Here is a 15,776-nt window from a genome sequence, read left to right as displayed (position 1 = left end):
AACTTCTAAATTGACCCTTCTGGTGCATATACACTTCTTTTTAATTATGATTCTGACAGGTCAAATATTTTTAAAACTTTTCCATGATGTGGAAGGAAACATTCTACTTACAGATGCACAACACTATGAGAAAAAGGAGGTATGTGACCAGTTCTCGTAAAACACTTTTAAGGTATTTCTCCCGGTTAGTGTTGCTTTCCTCCATGAGTCTTGTTCCCCAGAGACCTTTAAAATAATAATGGGAAAAAAAAAAAAAAGATGTCATTTTATTTAAGAAATTCTATGAATGGCAAAAAGGGGGGAAAAACATAAAATAATAGTGTAATCTGTAAAAGAGATCAATATATATACAAGCACATTCTGAATGCAACTGAGAAACTGGTTTAGTAGGAGTATCTTTATTTAAGAATACATCAGGCTCTACTGTCCCCACAAACGTGCAAAACACATGGCAACTATTCAATCATTTTCTAAACTCCCAAACCCATTAGCAAATATATCAGTAAAAATTTAGAAAGAGAACAGGAAATGAGGACAGCCCTAACAGAGGAGTTAAATAACTGTGCATAACACAAAGCTCTTCTTATTTGGGGGAGGATACAACTTGGAAGTATCCTACTACTAAACCTACACGATGTGAAGTACATTGCAAATGATAGCTTTTAGGTCACCCTGATGAGAACAAGTCCTGGTTGGAGCATCATTTCAATATGGAGACATTTATCAAGCTTCTAGCACACTGGTATAAAAGCTTCTCTGTACTCATCTTTGTCCTATAAGAAACTCCATAGTGACTCACTACACTAAGCATGCTTAGCTTAACAGATTTTTTAAATGCTGACTGACATATACTTTTAAATTAAAAGCAACAACTCATCCAACTTCTCCCTCTCTCTTTAGAGAAAGAGTAAAATTAGCAAGCATGTTGTATATTTTAGCAGATGGAAAAAGCACTGGGCTGGCCAAGTGAAGATGACATAACCTTCCGTGAGTTTGCTGGAGAGAGTTACCGCAGTTTTGGACTCAGCCAGCAGGCTGACATGGTAGCCATCTAAAGCCCCATTAATGAACAGCGCGGTAAAGTCACATTGCTGGTTACTTGGAAGAACTCCAGCGTTTTCCAAAAAAGACAAACTTCTCAATCCTTTCAGTTAGATTAGGTCGGCTGTTAATGGAAACAACCTGGCTCCTGCAAGTTGTCTCACAATGTTATTCCACATTGTTAAAGGAGACTTTATCTCCTTCGATAATGCACACGGCCACGTAAGCAACAATCAAGCCACAGAGAGAAAAGGGAAGAATAGTATATGGTCTTCTACTTTAAAGAAATGACTTCATCACCAGTGTTTGCATATATTTTAAGTCCTATAATAATACATTAATTCTCCTTCTAAATTTGGATATTTCCTTTTCTTTTCCCTCCCAAATTTCCTTTAGGAAAGTCAGCATCTGAATTCAAAGACACTGTGTTACGCATCATAGGTTTTGCCACACTGAGAGTGGAGCATAACTTATGACCAGGTCTGCTTCTGCCAAGATCTGGTACTTGTCAGGGAATTAGTCACTCAGAAGAAATGCAGCAAGCAGAATGTTTGTTCACTGAAACTCTATCATATGAAAGAATTATTACAAATTTAGATGACATGGAAGATTACAACTCAGAATAACACAGAGGCAGTCAAGGATTAGGTTCAGTAGCCCTGGACACAAACACATCATTTTGGGGGGTAGATTACTTTGGGAGGCCAGGCCTAAAATATACATGTAAGTAGAAATTGCTGGTCTCTTTATCACCAGGAAAGACTGTTTCCCTGCCTCACTTGGTCAGTGATTTCATTCTTTCCCATGGTTTATAAACAATTATGCACTAAGGAACAGTCATGGTTCTTAATATTTACAAATGGTATTGCTTGTCCTGTAAGTAGAAAAAACAAACCCCTATCAAATTTTATTCAAGCTAAATCTGCAATGGCTTATGGCAATTTAATTCTAGCCCTTGAAAGAAACATGTTAAATGAAACAAGTCCCCTTATCCATATTTTTATATAAAATACTTTTATATGTTTACCTTTTCTAAATTATTCTACCTATCTCTTCAAACATTTACTGCTTTACAAATTTCATCCCATTTCCCCACTGGGTGTTTATGTAGGGTGGATCTTAGAACACAGGGACCTCTTTACATTCTGATGGGTGAGAAATGCCTGTATCCTCAAATAAGAAAAAGTTATCCTGTAGCCAATTACTCCCCATGTTTGGCAGAGCCGATAGGATAAGAACAGTTAAGGATGGAGCTCCTGTCCAAAGTAGCAGCATTGTTCAAAATCAACCGCTGTCTTTTCCTACAATTGTCCCAGTTGTGGTGGGATTACCTGCTGTTTCAGTCTGTTTTGTGTTGCTATAACAGAAATACCTGAGACTGGGTAATTTATAAAGGAAAGAGGTTTATTTGGCTTACGATTCTGGGATAGCTGCATCTGGCACAGGCCACAGGCTGCTTCTACTCATGGTGGAAAGTGGCAGGGAGCCAGTGGGTACAAGCAGATCACATGGCAAGAGGAAGCAAGAGAGAGAGAGAGAGAAGGTGCCAGGGTCTTTTTAAGCAACGTGCTCTCATGGGAACTAATAGAGTGAGAACTCACTCATTAATCTCCCCTCCCCCAGGGAGAACATTAATCCATTCATGAGGGATCCGCCCCCATGACTCAATCAGTTTCCAACACTGCCACATTGGAGATCAAATTTCCACATGAGTTTTGGAGGGGACAACACATCCAAACTCCATCATTCACAAAACTCATGTCACTCTCACATACAAAATACAATCATTCTATCCCAGCAGTCCCAAAAGTCTTAGCTTGCTCCAGTGCCAACTTAAAAGTCCAAAGTCCAAAGTCTCATCTGAGACCAAAAGCAAAAGTCCTCCCAGCTGTGAACCTGAAAAACAAAAGCAAATTTATCTAGTGCCAAGATACAATGGTGGAACAGACATTGGGTATACATTCCCATTCCAACTGGGAGGAATAGGCCAAAAGAAAGGAAAAACAGGCCCCAAACAAGTCCGAAACCCAGCAGGGCAGACATTATGTCTTAAACCTCCAAAATAATGTTCTTTGACTCCAAGTCCCGCATCCTGGGCACAACTGGGCATTTGGGCCCCCAAAGCATCAGGCAGCCTCATTCCCACAGCTCTGCCAGGTGCAGCCCAGTGGGCTGCGCTGGTGCCCGCAACTTTTCCAGGCTGGTGTTCCACTCTGGTAGCTCCATAAGTCTGGGGTCTCCATGGTGGTCCCGCTGCCTTGGCTCTACTAGACATTTCCCTGGTGGGGGCTCCCTGTGGGTGCTTCAACCCCACTTTCCTGCTCGGCATTGCTCTAGGAGATGGCCTCAGCACCTGCCCAGCATCCCAGGCACTCACGTTCAGTATATATGGTATCTCCAGCTGTTAGGGAGAGCAAGGAATGTTGGGGACACCAGGCAATTATCCAACTTTCTTTATGTTTAAGAAGGGGCTTGTCTGATGCCAAAGCCCCAAAGTCAAAGCACATCATCTAAACAGGGTATTCCTCTGTACAGTGTTACTTCTTAACATGAATATAACGGATCTTTGTGATAGATAGTCCCAAGCACAAAAGATGTCCCCATAGGAGTGGAAAGGCGATGATCCCTTTCCTCCCCATCATAAGTGTCACAGCTGACACCCCCATAACAAAAGATAGGTTACCAAGAGAAAAGCATAACAAATTTATTTGGTCATAGTTTTACATGACACAGGAGCCTTCAGAATGAAGACCCCAAAATACAGGGGAAGCTGTCTTATTTTATGCTTAGGTTCAGTGAAGCAGGGATAGCTGTGTAGAAATGTGGTTAGACAAAAAGAGTATGATCTAATGCTAATAAACTGAGGGGGGAAACCCAGCAAGGCCCGTCTGTTCAGATTCTTCTTGGCTTCTCTTTGCAGCATTCTTCCTTCCTGGGAATGAGGCAGGACCTCTCTGGAATGAGGGCTGAATTTTTTTTTTTTTTTTTTTTTTTTTTAAAGATGACCGGTAAGGGGATCTTAACCCTTGACTTGGTGTTGTCAGCACCACACTCAGCCAGTGAGCGAACCGGCCATCCGTATATGGGATCCGAACCCGCAGCCTTGGTGTTATCAGCACCGCACTCTCCCCAGTGAGCCACGGGCCGGCCCCTGAGGGCTGAATTTCTTTATGGCCAGTAGTTACACAGAAAGGCAGAGGGAATGTTATAGTAATATTTTTAGGCTTTATGGTTGGCTTTGGGGAAAAGGGGTTCTGGTTTCTATGACTCACCTCGGGGAAAAGAGATTGTAGTTTCTATGACCTGCATCAGGGGAGAATGAGGGACAAGGGATAGGATGGCAGGAGAATGTCAGAGAGAAACTTTGTTTCTGAGGCTGCTTCTGAGGCCTTCACTTTGGGATATCATTTTCTGAGCCCCATCATTACAAACATAGTTGACTTTGAAAAATAATACCATTTCCCCAACTATTTTATCCAAATGCTTTCAAAAACTTCTTATTTTGGAAAATATCAAAATACCACAAAGAGAGAATGATATAATGAACCTATATATCTACTACCCACCTCCAATAATTATCAACTCAATACCAATTTTTTTTTCCTTTCTTTCTGACATCTGGCCGGTAAGGGGATCTGAACCCTTGACCTTGGTGTTACCAGCAAAATGCTGGCCTAAGTGAGCTAACTGGCCAGCCCCAATGCCAATCTTGATTCATCTAAACCCTTGCCCATTCCTCCGCAATTATTTTGAAACTAATCGCAACCATCCTATCGTCTAATCTATAAATACTTCAGTTCTGTGGTCAAAAGGTTCAGTGTGGATCTTTTGCCTCACACTAACCCTGTCCCATCTTGAAATGTACTAAACTCCTATGACTTATTGTTCATAACACGGTGCAATTCAGGGCTTTGGAGTCAAATTGTGTTTAACTGAGGGCTTAGCTGTGAGACTTTACCTAACGCCATGAGCCTCCATTTCCTCATCTGAAAACAGAGTAAGGATTCCTCTCTGTGGGGTTATCCTGGGAATTAGAAATATTTGTAAAGCACTTAGAATGCTTCAAAGAGGCTTGTCTATAGCTTGAGAAGCAAGTCCTAATCTGTAAAATGTCCCACTTCTGAGGCCTGGTGGTCCAGATTTCAGAATGGTGTAAACATCCAAATCTTCCTTGTGAATAACCTAACCAAATTCTCAGCATATTTACATCATGAAAGGATCCTCTTTTTGTGTTAAGACACACATATGGACCTTACTTAGAAAGAGGAATACAATCTTTCCGAACATTCACTTGAACCGTAGGGACACCTTCAAAGAGGGAAATGACTTTTTCCTACTATTGGCCCATTTTCTATAAAAGTCAGATGCGACCTTACATGACACTGACCCCTGACTCTCAAATTCTTAGCCCTCTCTTGAGGTGAAGACAAGTAGATGCTACAGCAAATAGTACCACCTGCATATTCCACAGACAGCTCCCTCTCACATGCCTACAACTAAGGTTTTCTTTTGCTTTCTCTAGAATCTTATTCTTTCTTCTGGGTTAATGGTACCAAGCTAGAAATTTGGGTTTCACCCCAGAACAGGCCCTCCTCTTATCCCTCACATGGAGTTGGTCTAACAATTCTGTCATTTCTGTCTCTCTTCAGTCCAGCTCCCTCCCACTCCAGCTCCCAGGTCTGCCTGCAGCCCCCACGCCTGGCTGCAGCTCCCATCCCCTGCCCCTCTCTTGGTCAGCCCTTTCCAGACTTAGCCTTCCAGCCACCAGTGCTATCCACCTGACCTTGTCCTGTACACTCTTGTGAGAGTCATCTTCATATTGACTGTGATCATCTCAGCCCCCTGCGTGAAGCCCCCACTGGCTCCAACTGCCTTCAGGAAAAAGTACCAATTCTTTTGGTATTTTTTTTTGTGGGTTATAGGTTTGCTGGGTCTTGCTCCTGCTGTTTTCCCTCCTTGAATCCCCTCCCTCTTCAAAATGTAGCCCAAGTTCACTCCTTCTGGACGCCTTCTCTGACCTCCCCAGGTTGAGTTGATCCTCTCTTCTTTGGCAGGACGTGGCATTGCAATTACTTATGTACAATTGTTTCCCAAACAATAGCAATCCTTCAAAAAAAAAAACAACCCAGTAATGAAAATACAAAACCTCATTTGTTCAAGATTATGGTACAAATAAAAAAGTTAAAAGAAGTGATGGAGTAAAAAAGTCACATTAGCCAAAAGGTGGAAAAAACCCATATGTCCATGAACCAATGAATAAACAAAATGTGGCATACATATACAATGAAATACTCAGTTATAAAAAGTCATAAAGTTTGGAAATATAATACAACATGGATGAACCTTGAAAACATTAGGCTAAGTGAAAAAAGCCAGACACAAAAGGACAAATATTGTCTGATTTCTCTTCTATCAGGTATGAATAGGGAAATTCATAGACACAGGAAGTAGAATAGAGGTGAGGAGGGGCTGGGGCAAGCCAGGAAAGGGGAGTTATTGTTTAATGAGTTCAGAGTTTCTGTTTGAGACGATGAAAAAGTTCTGGAAATAAATCATGAATGTTAAGCACATTCACATAACATGAATGAACACAATGCCACTGACCTGTACACTTAAAAATGGTTAAAATGTTGACTAGCCTTAAAAAAAAAAAAAGGTTAAAATGGTAAATTTTATGTTATAGTTTGCCACAATTAAAAATATGTAAATAGGAAAGGCAAGCAGCCCTATACATAGACTAAGTTGATATGATGAATAAATATTTACAAAGTAAGAAAAATGTAAAAAATTGCTGGCTAAAGTTAGGTTTGGGCACTACAGGTATATGGTATAGTGGAAAAGAATGTCTTTGGGCTCAAATGCCTGGAATTAAATCCTAATTCCAACATTTAACAGTGTGACCCTGGGCAAGTCATTTAAACTCTAAAAGCCATAGTTTCTTCCATCCATAAAATGGTAATGATGGTGCTTTTCACCTCACAGGGGTGTTGGGAGGAGAAAATGAATCTATGTACATAAAGAGTTTAACACAGTGCCTGGCACACAGTGAGCAATAAATTATTTCTTATTCAATTTAAGTCTTGGAAAAGTTTTTGTTTGTTTGTGTTTCTTTTTTAACACCACACCTGGAACTGAGACTGGGCAAGCTTTCAAACCTCTGCACTACTGGCATTTTGGGTCAGATAATGCCTTGTAGTGTGTAGGGGGGGCTGTGCTGTGCATTGTAGATGTTTAGTAACATCCTTGATCTCTTCCCAGCAGATGCCAGGAGCAACCCCTGCTCCCCCAGTTGTAAAAAAAAGATGTCTCCAGATATTGCCAAAAGTTCCCTGAGGGCAAAACGCCCCTCCCCCCCACCACCTTGGTTGAAAGACCTCTAATTTAGGTTAATGCTCTGCTGGTGATGAAATAAGACTGAATTCTGAAGCCTCAGAACAGGCTAAATTAATCAGTCATTGTTTGTGGACTATCATGAGCTGCTACTGAAAGTGGTGGGTTGGCAGTTTCTGTGTGTTACCATCAACTACAGCCAAGTTCAGATCTTTTCCAAGTCTCAATAACCTTTCCAATAACTGAATATGCTTATGCTCCCCTTTAGATGTCAAAAGGGAAGAGAGGAAAAATGCAAGTTAAGAAAAGTCTGTGTTGGAGGTCACTTATCAGAAAAAAACAGCACACCAATTTCAATGTCAAGGTCTCATTACTTTAGGAAAAATACGAGTAGACCTACTATTTCATTGGAGCTCTAGCACTATGTGGCAGAGATTGCTGGTTATCTACAAAATCCATTTCTCCTCTCTTGGATACATGGCTACATTACATTTTTCAGCCTCCCTTGCACGTATCCTTGGATGTGTGATTAAGAACTTTGCCAACAGAGCAAGCATGAGTGGAAGTGATGTGGGCCATTTCCAGGAGAAGGCCTTTAAGACAACAGTAGAGACAAGCCTTCCCACCAGAACCTGCATGTGGCCATTAAGCCTCGACCATGCAGAGGATAGGGCCCTGGGAAAGCCACACCAGGGAAGGAGCCTGGGTTATTCCCCGAATAACCACAAGGAGGAGAGCTGCTCCTAACCCGAATACCCTCTTTGAAATGTTACATGAGCAAGAAATTAATTTCTTAATCTTCAGGGCACTTGGCCCACCCTCACCAATACAGCTAGTACTTTGCGGTTTCTCCAGGGAAAAAAAAAAAAAAAAAAAAAAAGCTCAAGAATATGTCTAAAATAACAAACTGGAACCAACTTTAACAAGGTGATACATCCATGAAACTTTCAACTTCAGAAATTCAGATTTGGTAACTCAAGTAGAGTGCCACATTTTATCTCTGCACTTAACACAAGTTTGCTAAGAGTAAACAAGAGAGCTGGGGATACCATTAAGTCTGGGGCACTGTCTAAATCTTGCCACCATCCTTTGCTTCCTTTGGTCCAGGCCTGATCACCTCCTACCTCCTCACTGGCTGCCTGCTGCTGGGTCTTCCTGCCTGAGTCTCCCTCTGCAAGCTCTCCTGCACGCCACACTGCTGACTCACACTCCCTTCTGGCAGGTTCTGCTCCTGCTCAACTTTCAATTGCTTCCTAATACTTAGAGATACATTCTTAGTGCCTTGGTTAGAAAAAATTCATTCCACAACCAAGCCTCAAACATTTCTTGTTAGATAGTACTTACTTCTGCTAAGAAGATAGATTTATCTACCATCCAAGCAGCAAAAATGACCTTTTTTTCTCCCTTTTGGATTCATGTCATTAAACAACAACCCAGAGCACGTTGAGGCTAGAAGGAACCTTGGAGATTCAGCTCAACTCCTTCATTTATGAATAAGGAGGAAAGACTCAGGAAGCCTGGGCATGTTGTATAAATTCAAAGGTGGGAAACCTCCGGAGAAGCTTCTGACCAGTCCCCTACCTTAGAAATTGCAAAAGTTACTTCCTGTTCTGATTCTAGGGCACTGTTTACACACTGCTTGTAAGATTTCTGTCATTAGTATCTGAAGAGGCAAAAAAAAATCACAACATGTTCATGGTTATTTATTTTACTTTTCTGGGTTTCTGTCCAGAAGAAAATAGTGATGTGCTATTCTAGTTTACTTCTTTTTGTAACAGCTAGCACAGGGCTATATTCACAGTAGGGGCTAAATACTTAACAAATGTCGCTTATTTAATAAGTGATAAGAATGTCAGCTATTTTTCTTCAGAAAAGAGATTAATAAGTGAAATGTAAAAATTTTCTATAATTAAAAATTTCCCTCAAGTATGCTCTCCAATTAATTAGTCATTGATATGGCTTGACTAGAGGTTTTAAAGACTATGAGCTTATTCATTGTAAGTCCCTTAGATTTTTCTTTAAAAATAATAATTTGTATATACACTCATATAAAAACATATATTTCATTTCATTATATTCCATTATTGAGTTTATTCAAACGAGGTTAAGTATGTTATTAAATGTTTAAACTGAACTAAAAGGATCATGTGACTTACCATTATTTATTAACTTATAAGAAACTCTCTCACTTTAGTGAATATTTTTAAAAACTCATTTTAAATATTGAACAATAATATATAATTTGCCTTAATTCAGTTTTAAACCTTCTGAAGTATTAGTGTTTTACTAATCTACTCACACAGGTTATCCAAACAGGATATTTGTTCAACACCATGTCCAGAATCAAATTAAATATAAGCATTTATGTCAAAGAAGTTCCAAAACGTATACTTTTATAATCTTTATGAAGCTCACAACATGGCAAAGACTTGCCACCCATTTTACATGTCTTATTTAAGTCTCCCAAAAAGTCAAGAACTAAGTATTATCTCTTTTCTAATAGATGCAAAAATTGGGGATCAGAGAGGTTAAGTAACTTGCTCAAGGTCCTACAGCCAGTGAGTGGCAGAACTGAGATTTGAGTCTAGGCCTGACCTGCTCTTAATCACGTTGCTGTGACAACACCTGGACAGTTTTTGTGCAATATTTTCAAAACTGACAGAAAAGGAAGGACAGGGAACATTTCAAAAGAACTGAGGATGGCAACTCTTAAAACTGAACATTAAAATAATTTGGATGGTACAAGCAAATGCAGTACTTTTCCAAGGATGTCTCTGACAAAACTTTGTAAAAACAGGATTCCATCTGCTACTGGAAAATTAGTGTCTTCTTACCAGGCACTGGCAAACTTGAAAATTCCTCTCCTGCCTTTTGAAGAGTTGGATGCACTGAACTCTGACAAATGTTATCAGCTGGGATCTGGTGACTTCATTCTTTTGTTGGAATTTCAAAGAACATTAGTTATTTAAAAACAAGCTTCCAAGGTTTTTTTTTTTTAAAAAAAACAATATAACCTTTTCTTTGCAACTGTTTTAGAAAAATGCCTAGAATTAGAAATGGCCAAATAACAGTTTTCACAGACATTATTCTATTCGTGGTGCTCTTGACAGCTTCCACTCCCCTAAACAACCACACACAACATCACCAAAACAACATCATCAATGACAACCTAACCACATCCCTACCACAACTTGGATAACACAGTACTGTTTGTCACCCTTTCCAGACCGGGCTGAGGGAAGGAACAATGCAGCATCAAGACCAGAGGAAGACCAGGGGTGCTAGTATACAATTTTCATTTTGATTTTGTGACATTAGCAAATATGCAGTTGCAACCATCATCAGTTTTACTAGAAGTAATATTCATTTTTTTCCCCTCCGAGAAAAACAATCCCCAGATGTACCTTTTCACTACAATACGGCTTTCACTTATTTTCAGAAGTAAAAGGGAATATGTGGACCTATCTTAAAGAGAGAGGTAGCCAATCAATTCGCAGCAACTAGGGCGCGATGGAAATCGGCGCTGGGCGCGGGAAATAGAGCATCATTAGCAGAGGTGGGGAATGCGCTTCAGAGGGAGGCGGGGATGCAGACAGGGGTGCGAGGTAGAGCCCGGGAAAGCTGCTCGCGGGGGCGACGGCCGCGGCCGGCACGGGCAGTTCTGGTTTGTGCCTCAGCAGCTGCGGGTCGCGCTCTTACCTCGCAGCCCGCGAACCAGCCTCACGGCCCAGGCCACTCGGGGCGGCTGCCCGTCCAGGGGGAGGTGGCGATGCAGCGGGTCCCCGCCGCCGGCCGGGCTGGGGCACGGCGGGCCCTGGTCCTCTCGCCGGCGCCGCCGACCGCTCGGGTGGCCCGCGCCGTGGTAGCCTCCCAGCCCCCGGCCCCGGGCGCCGGCGGAGCTCACGGCCGAGGAGGCTGCCGACCTCCGGCTGCCCGGGCGCCACTCCACGTCCATCTCCACCACCATTCCCCCTTCTTCCCCTTCCACCTCCTCCTCCTCTTCCTCCTCGGCCTCGAAGCCCGGGTTATCGCGGCTCCACGCCTGCCTGGAGCACGAGAGCGGAGGCGAAGGGGAGGCCGAGGCTCCGGCCGGGGGATCCCGCGCGGCCGCCTGCCGGATGCGCTCCATCTCGATCTCCAGGCCCCTCGGTTCGCGGAGGCCGCCCGTGGAGGCGAGGCCGGCGCCCGCAGCCGCGCCGCCGGCCATCAGCCGGCCCGGGCCCGGCGCTCGGGGCGCCGGCGGCCGCTTGGCGTCCCCGGGCTGCTGCGGCTGCACGCGGCTCGAGTGCACCATCGCTCGCGCTCACTGGCGCCCGGCGCCGGCCGCCGCAGGAGCCATGTTCTTTTCTTCCCGGGGCCGCCGCCTCCTGCTCCCCGCCCCCGACCGCCCCGCGGACCCGCGTCCCTCGCCCGCCCCCTCGGCCCGTCTCCCCTCCCCTCCCTTCGCCTCGCCTCGCCTCGCCCCGCCTCGCCCAGCGGCCGGGGCGCGCGTCTGGGGAAGGGCGAGAAAGCCGCCCCCGGGAACGGCGTGCTCGCTCAGAGGCGCCCGGGCCCGCCTTCCGAGTGGAGCAGGAGCGGGGCGGGCGCCGGCGCCCACATTCCGTTCGAGGAAGGAGGGAGTCGCTGGCCCGCCCGCCTGCGGGCAAGGGGCTCCTGGAGCTGTCGTTGCCTGCGACCTCGAGATAACGCTTGGGTCCCGGTTAATCGCCAGCCTCGATTAACCAAAGTAGAGAGGGAGAGAGAGAACCCTTTTGGGGGATGGTGTGAATTAGCAAAATCCAGCCTGAGCTGAAGTCTCCAGCAGAAGCAAAGATTCTTTCCCTCACCTGGAAACTGCCGACAAACTAACGCGGACTTGCTTTGCATTTGGCGGCCCTCTTTCCCCCGAGATTCTGCTGCTTTTTGGATGGTTTTTTCAGTCTTTGGTTGGCTTCTCTCTCCAGGCGTTGTGGGGATCCCGAGGATTCGGCTTTGGAACCTCAGATGGCCGGTGCTCCCGCCGAGACCTCATTCCCCCGGCCAGCACTGGCCTCTGAGTACAAGGCCCCAGGTCCAGAACTTCATTTCCAGTCCAATGAACACATTTAACTTGTTTGAATTGAGAATGTTTCATTTAAAACCAGCCCCTTGCCCTGCCTCGCTGGGACACCATGAACACACTTACCATGACTCTGCAGTTGTCTCGAACTTAACCCAGCCCAAGTGTATTACCTTTCTTCCTGCCCTTTTAAACCTGCTTCAGGCCCCATATCCTCAGCTGAGATTTGGGGCATCGCTGTACTCACTTCCCAGGCTGCTTTTCTTTATGATATTCTCGTCTGTCTGCTCTTCACCTTCTACACCTCATCTTCCCCAGATCTTGTTACTTCCGTCCCACAGATGTCTCTCTGATGTGATCCCTGCTTCTCATTCCCGTTGGCTTTATCTTATGTCTTGAGTTATCCACATTGGAACAATTGATCTCTGTCAATTCTACCTCCATTCCTCATTTCAGTGTCCCCAGTGTTTCCAAATTATAGTCTAGAACCAAAACTTCTAATTTGTCACATTAATGTTTAGACATCTCTATGGACTTCCAGCAGCCTAAAGGATAACATTTCATTTCTGTAGTTTGGTTTGGTAAGTTTTCATAAGCTGCTCCAGTATTAGTCTGTTAGAGCTGCCATAACAAAGTACCACACACTGGTTGGCTTAAACAACAGAAATTTATTTTCTCGGAAGGTGTCAGCAGGGTTGGTTTCGGCTGAGGCCTCTCTCCTTGGCTTGCAGATAGCCCATCATCTGTCTGCAACCTCACATGGTCTTCCCTCTGTATGCCTCTGTGTCCTAATTTTCTCTCCTTATAAGGATACCAGTCATATTGGATTAGGGCCCACCCTAACAACCTCATTTTAACTTAATTACCACTTTAAAGACCCTATCTTGAAGTACAGTCACATACTGAAGTACTGGGGGTTAGGACTTCAACAAATACATTTTTTGGAGGGCACAGTTCAGCCCCTAGCAGCTCCTAATCTACTTTTCTAGCATGGTCCCATGCCGCACATCCACCTGTGCAGCATTGTTTGTTGGTTTCCTGTGAACTCATAAAATGCTGCTCATATTTAGGTAATTATGCCTACCTGTCACCTGATACTGCCGTTTATTTATTTAGGTATCCATGTCCTTCACTTAACTATGAGCTTCTCAAAGGGAGTGCTGGTGGGTCCTGAGCACCGTCCTGGCTCTTGTTATTCATCAGTTCATTCTGAAAACATTTCCTGTGCACTGAATTAGGAGCTGGGCATGTAAAGCAGAGTGTGATACAGCCCTTGCCCTCAAGAGGAGACAGACAAAAAAATCCCAGAGATTACCATCCTGGGTAAGGGTTATGATGCCTGTCATCTGAGGAACATCTATAAAGGTGAAGACGCCCTGAACACCACCACCAACACTGCGTAGACAAAGAATTCTTAACAGACCCATGGCCAGGACAGCCAGGCCTGAAAAGAAAGTACAGAATGTGAGCCAAAGGATCCTCTGGAGAGTAGGCCTAGGGCAACGTTTTAAAATGTGATCAGAAGATCCTCAGCATCACTTGGGGCACTTGCTAAAAATATAGATTTCAGGTCCCCACTCCAGTGTAATTGATTCAAAATCTCCAGAATTTCAAGCTTGAAATTCAAAATCATCTTGGTGGATTCTGAGGCATCCTAAATTTTAGAAGTACCAGTGTGTCCCAAATGGAAGGGGTTTCGTAAACACTTTTCCTATATTCCTGTGCTTTGTATTAAAATAGAGCTCCCTACACCCTCATAACATATGCTATCTGCTTCTATAGAATTGCTTGCTTAACCTAAGTAACTCCATTTTACCCCCTGTCTGACCTGACACAATGGCCTAGTTCCTGGAGTTTACCACACCACCTGCCTCACCCCATCCTGGATGACCCCCCTGGCTGTGACTGCTTTCAGTTCAATAACAGAGAATCCTGAGCAATACCAATGACATCTTGGGAAGGCACTGCTCCATTCCCATTGTCAGATTATCCCCCCTTCTGTGTAAAAAACTGTTAACCTTCTCGTAGAAACAAAAACCGTTACATAGAAACAGGAGCCATACACAGTGAACTATTACTTGGGAACAAAAACCATACACAATAAAAATTTGTATGCTTGATTGCTCTAATGTCTCATTTTTGGCTTCTGTAACCTAGCTACCTATCTTGCTTTGTACACCTGGACAAACCCGTGTGCCAACAGGATGTGGTTTTTGCCTTTAAAAACCCCACAGGACTAAGGCCTGGGGCCGTTCTCCCTTGGTTGCTCCTTGAGAGATGGTCGCTGGCCAGCTGGAGTGAATAAACTGTCCTTTTCTGCATGAGTGGTGTGTAAGTGCATTCTTGCAGGAGGGTGCCTCACAACAGTATCAGCAATGTTACCATCAGCTGGAATCCCAGACCTAGAAGAAACTTCAGTGGTCCTTGAGTCAGACTTACTCTGTGGCTTGTGCCCGCACTGCACTAATTCATTGCAAGGACCCTAGAGGAAGACTGCCTGGGTTCAGATCTTGTTCTGCTACTTCCTAGCTGTGTGACCTTGAGCAAGTCACTTTACCTCTAAGTGCCTGTAAAATGGGAATAGTGATATGTCCACCTCATAGGGTTGTTGTGAGGATTAGGTGAATTAATACATGTAAACATCTTGGCTTGTTTAGGCTGCTATAGTGAAAATACCACAAACTATGTAGCTTATAAACAGTATACATTTATCTCTCACAGTTGGAAGCTGGGAAGTTCAAGATCATGGTGCCAGCAGATGTGGAGTCTGGTGTCCACTTTCTGGTTCAAAGACAGTGCCTTCTAGCTGGGTCCTCGTGTGGTAGAAGGGGCAAAAGAGAGCCTTTGGGTCTCTTTTATAAGGACACTAATTACATTTATGAGGGCTCCATCCCCATGAGTTAATCACTTCCCAAAGGCCCCACCTCCTAATACCATCAGCTTGAGGATTAGATTTTAGTGTATGAATTTGGGGGGGATACAAACATTAGAACATGGCAGTAAGGCATGTGAACGTGGTAAATGCTAAATAGTGTTAGAGCTATCATTAGCTCATATATTACTTACAATAATTGTTTTCTTTTTTTGTGTGTGTCTTTTTTGTGACCGGTAAGGGGATCGCAACCCTTGGCTTGGTGTCGCCCGCACCGCGCTCAGCCAGTGAGTGCACCAGCCATTCCTATATAGGATCCGAACCCGCGGCGGGAGCCCACTGCGCTCCCAAGCGCTGCACTCTCCCGAGTGCGCCATGGGGCTGGCCCTACAATAATTATTTTCTATTATAATTGTTTATTTGGATGTCATTGCTTCAACTAGACTATGAGCTTCTTGAGGACAGGGACTCCATGCCCAGCGCAGAGGATTCCAA

General features: G+C 44.1%; 1 protein-coding gene across 1 annotated transcript in view; it reads right to left on the bottom strand.

Annotated features, from left to right (window-relative positions):
• The window catches only part of PKD2 (polycystin 2, transient receptor potential cation channel), a 58,771-nt gene extending 47,106 nt beyond the window's left edge, over nt 1-11,665 (bottom strand). Inside the window, exons 1-2 of the mRNA XM_063108217.1 lie at nt 11,071-11,665; nt 112-225 (exon numbers count right to left, since the gene is read on the bottom strand). Of these exons, the coding sequence (XP_062964287.1) occupies nt 112-225; nt 11,071-11,665 (709 nt within the window). The remainder of the gene's footprint in view (nt 1-111; nt 226-11,070) is intronic.
• Between the last annotated feature and the right edge of the window lie 4,111 nt (nt 11,666-15,776).

Source organism: Cynocephalus volans, chromosome 9 (genome assembly GCF_027409185.1).
Source record: "Cynocephalus volans isolate mCynVol1 chromosome 9, mCynVol1.pri, whole genome shotgun sequence".
NCBI lineage: Eukaryota > Metazoa > Chordata > Mammalia > Dermoptera > Cynocephalidae > Cynocephalus > Cynocephalus volans.
The sequence above is the reverse complement of the archived record's forward strand: the minus strand, read 5'-3'. Positions and strand labels throughout refer to the sequence as shown.